Source organism: Nicotiana attenuata, unplaced genomic scaffold (genome assembly GCF_001879085.1).
Source record: "Nicotiana attenuata strain UT unplaced genomic scaffold, NIATTr2, whole genome shotgun sequence".
Taxonomy (NCBI): Eukaryota; Viridiplantae; Streptophyta; class Magnoliopsida; order Solanales; family Solanaceae; genus Nicotiana; species Nicotiana attenuata.
In genome coordinates this window covers 557,638-561,677 of record NW_017670425.1, presented here as the reverse complement: position 1 = coordinate 561,677, position 4,040 = coordinate 557,638, and the positions used below count along the sequence as shown (strand labels likewise).

Below are 4,040 nucleotides of genomic sequence, written 5' to 3'. Positions count from 1 at the left end.
GTATAACAAAAGCAGGGCCCAAAGCTAGAAATATTTTGGATTTCATCTTCTTTACTCACATGGGCAAGTTACTGTCCTAGACTTTTCTTGTTAGATTTTTCGAAAAACTTTGCTTATGAATAACTCCTGCTCTAAAAGGTACTGCTTTTTAAATATTTTTTCTTTCTGTATGACCTAAAGTTCACAGGATGCATAATCTTGTCTCTGAGTCATCTTTGTTTGCACCTATTGCTGCTACTTGAAGGCAGAAATGAGTCGATCGGTCATTTCTCAATGACATTTCAGAAAGTTGTCTTTTATTTTGGGGGCTTAACTCCGAAGGGAGCCATTCCGAAAATTCTCATCTGCCAGGGGCGAACCCAGGCCAAAGAGGAGGTTTGGAAATAGTTTTCAACCAGCAATAGACTTGCCTTAGTTAGAACCTCACTAGCAGAGTCATTGATCGCAAGCACAAACATGCCTCGGTGACAAGTTACTATGAAGAATTCAAACGATATATTTCATCCATTAAGATAACTCAAGTGAGATAAACCAAAATGTCATTCATATTAAAGATTCGTGTATCTGTACAAAGTAACGGTGCCTGTTAAATCATTCAGGGCAAGCACCAGGACTGCTGCAAAACTGTACTTTGAAAAAGGAACTCTAGCCCTGATGATACTCTTTCTACACTAAGTAGCCTGCAAACCTCAAGCCCTGAATCCAGCATAACTTGGAAATGCCCAAGCCTGTATCCAGTCGTTCATCACATTAAGTTAGGATTGAAGATGGAACTCATTCCTCGTCTGTAAAAGAAAAATTCCCAAAAGCAGAACTATGTACATGAACTGCAACTTCTTTGCCCGCTCAAATAACAGAGCCAAATGCGAGCTGGAATTGAGCAGTATGTCTTGGCTTTGGACAAGAAGCATTAGCAAGGCCTCCAAGCAGTCTAAGAATATCGGCAGTATCATCGAGATAATACTTGGCTTTGCTTGGCTTTTGCCCGACAGTGCAGGCAAAGATATCAGGGGCAGCAGTGACCGACGGACTGGATACGGTGCTTAATATGCTCTCAAACATGTCTTCGTCTGACCTATCATCTCCAATGCACATAACAAAATCGGGCGGTTTCCCACTATCAACCATCATCGAGAGAACCTTCTCTGCAACTAACCCTTTGGTCACACCCTGCAAGGCACACAGATACATCAAGACTTTTGAATAGCATTGTGCAACATGCTTGTGGTGTATCATTAAAGGAACACACACGCACGAAAAAAAGGAGAAGGCTTACTTGTGGCTTGACTTCAACAATATGTTGGCCCCTCTTAACAACTGCAGGTTCATTTGCAAGTACGCTTTCCAAATGAGCCAACAATTCCTTTGCCTGGCAGGAGCCAAAGTCAGGGTCTGCATCATGATGGTGCCACACTAATGCACTCTCTTTAGTTTCTATATATGATCCATCAGTTGCTTCCGTGTAAAGTTTCATCACAGGTTCCACAATTTCGTTCCATTCAAGATCAGACGCCAAAGATTCCCAACCAGAGGTTTTACTCTCCCTGCAACAAGAGAAAGCAATAGAGACCTTGTTATACATGAACATGTACAAAGAAAACTTGAACACAAATTCCAGATGAAAAACAACAGACAGCAAATCAAGGAGACTATGACAATTAGCATGAAAGCAACCCTACAAATAAAAGATGGTTAGCTCTGTACCTTATGAAGTATCCATGTTCAGCAGCTATTCCAAGACTTTCACATGGTGCAAGCCATTCGCTTAATGAGGTCCTTCCTCTGCCGCTAACAATATACACAATGTTTTTAGGGTCATTGCTTAGAGTGTTCAACAATGTAATAACTTCAGCACTCGGAGCTTTAACCATAGATGACTGAGGTACGACAGTACCGTCATAGTCCAAAAATATCGCCCTTCTCTGTGTCCTCCTGTACGAGGAAACAATGTGATCTATGGACAACTTTCTAAAACTTGGCGAAAGCGCGATAACTCTGAAACCTAGGCCAAGACCAATTCCCCAACATCGCTTACTGTAATGATCTTTGCATGCTCTCTCCAAATCCTGCATGAAGCTACGGGCCCAATAAGCTACATCGTGAGAGCTAACATAGCGGTAATGCTTCTCGTGACGAAGCACTTTCTCAGAATCCGCAATTGTGATGGCCAAATTTAAAGCCTCAGCGACAGCCTCAATATCCCATGGATTTACCCTATTTGCTCCACTCAATGATGGTGAACAACCAATAAATTCAGACACAACAAGCATGCTAGTTCTAGGGGAATCAGCTTTGATACCCATAGCCTCATCCAAACCAAGAGAACCCTGCCTACAGACAATATACTTGTAAGGCACTAAATTCATCCCATCCCTCACGGCATTGACTATGCAACAATCAGCAACAGCATAATACGCAGTCTTCTCATAGCGAGCAACTGGACGATCAATCAAAATTACAGGCTCATAATTAGATCTTCCATAAATTTGGTTGATCCTGTCAACAGTCAAATATGTCTCCCTCTTAGCTTCCTGAACATCTTTCCCAGAGCTACGAGCAGGATTTACTATTTGGACAAGGACAAGTTTACCCTGCAAATCCTCATGCTGCTGTAGTAGGTGTTCAAAAGCTAGTAATTTCAAACTAATACCTTTAAAGATGTCCATATCATCCACACCAAGAATGACTTTCATTCCCTTGAACTGTTCTTGAACTTCTTTAGCTTTAGCAAACGTAGAGGAAAGATTTAACACCGACTCCAGTCGACCCATATGTATTCCTACTGGCAGAATCTTTATGTAAACTGTACGACCAAAGTAATCAAGTCCAATGTGTCCTCGTTTAGATTCATAATCTAGACCTAGCATTCTACTGCAGCATGACAGAAAGTGACGCGCATAATCAAATGTATGAAAGCCAATCAGGTCGCAGTTCAACAATCCTTTTAGAATTTCATCCCTAACTGGGAGAGTTCGGTAAATTTCTGATGATGGAAATGGGCTATGAAGAAAAAACCCAAGCTTCACTCGATGGTATCGCTTTCTTAAAAATGTTGGAAGAACCATGAGGTGGTAATCTTGAACCCAGATGTAATCATCCTCGGGATTAACCACTTCCATAACCTTATCAGCAAATAGCTTATTTGCTGAGACATAAGCTTGCCAGAGCTGACGATCAAAACGATCTCCATGATCTGAGCACATTGGAAGCATGTAGTGAAAAAGAGGCCATAGTTGTTGCTTACAGAAGCCATGATAAAAAATTTCCTGGATGTCACGAGGTACAAAGGTAGGCACACACTTGAAGTCCTCAAGTAGTCTCTGTGTAACTTCCTCCTGTTCGCTCGGTTCAACTTCAACCTTGAGAGAACCCACATAGATAACCTCAGTTTCAGGTGAAAACCCATCCTTTAGTTGCAGTAAAAGAGAATCCTCATCCAAGCTAAAGCACCACTTTTCAGCTGCTGTATCCCTTTGAGCATGCAAAGGCAGCATGTTAGCAACAATAATTTTTCGCTCATGACAAGCAGATGACACACTATCTGAATCCCCATCATTGCTTCCATAACCACCAGAGATGATTCCAGGAACAGTCATCACACGGGGAAGAGCTCTAGGAGTCTGAGGTATATCCAGTATCTCCACAGATGCCAAGTCAAAAAAGTTTGCACTAGATCTTGATGCCATGACTCTGAAGTAGAATTTAGCTTACGTTGTCATAAATACTTTGCTGAAATCTGTGAACCTAAGAAAAGTGTACCCCCAGCAATTGCAGAATTAATGTTTTCCTGCAGTCTACAACACCGAAACAGAAGGGAAAATATCAATCACGATTTTTCTCACATGTGCATCATAGGACTTCACACAATTCCAGAGAACAATGTCACCCATATTAAAGACGAAAAAGGAAACAGAACTGTTGAGTAAGAAATAATCTCAAGTAAGTTTTTATATGGTTGTGAAAACATTGTAACAGGACCCTCTTCAAGGGTTCATCAATTAGACAATCAAGATGAAATCAAATGTAATCCTACAGAACTC

General features: G+C 41.2%; 1 protein-coding gene across 1 annotated transcript; it reads right to left on the bottom strand.

Annotated features, from left to right (window-relative positions):
• Nucleotides 1-846: 846 nt before the first annotated feature.
• On the bottom strand, nucleotides 847-3,686 carry LOC109239237 (probable alpha,alpha-trehalose-phosphate synthase [UDP-forming] 9). Its single transcript, XM_019405778.1, has 3 exons — nucleotides 1,705-3,686; nucleotides 1,277-1,544; nucleotides 847-1,170 (listed from the first exon to the last, which is right to left on the bottom strand). The coding sequence occupies exons 1-3, from the start codon at nucleotides 3,684-3,686 to the stop codon at nucleotides 847-849; spliced, it is 2,574 nt and encodes an 857-aa protein (XP_019261323.1).
• Between the last annotated feature and the right edge of the window lie 354 nt (nucleotides 3,687-4,040).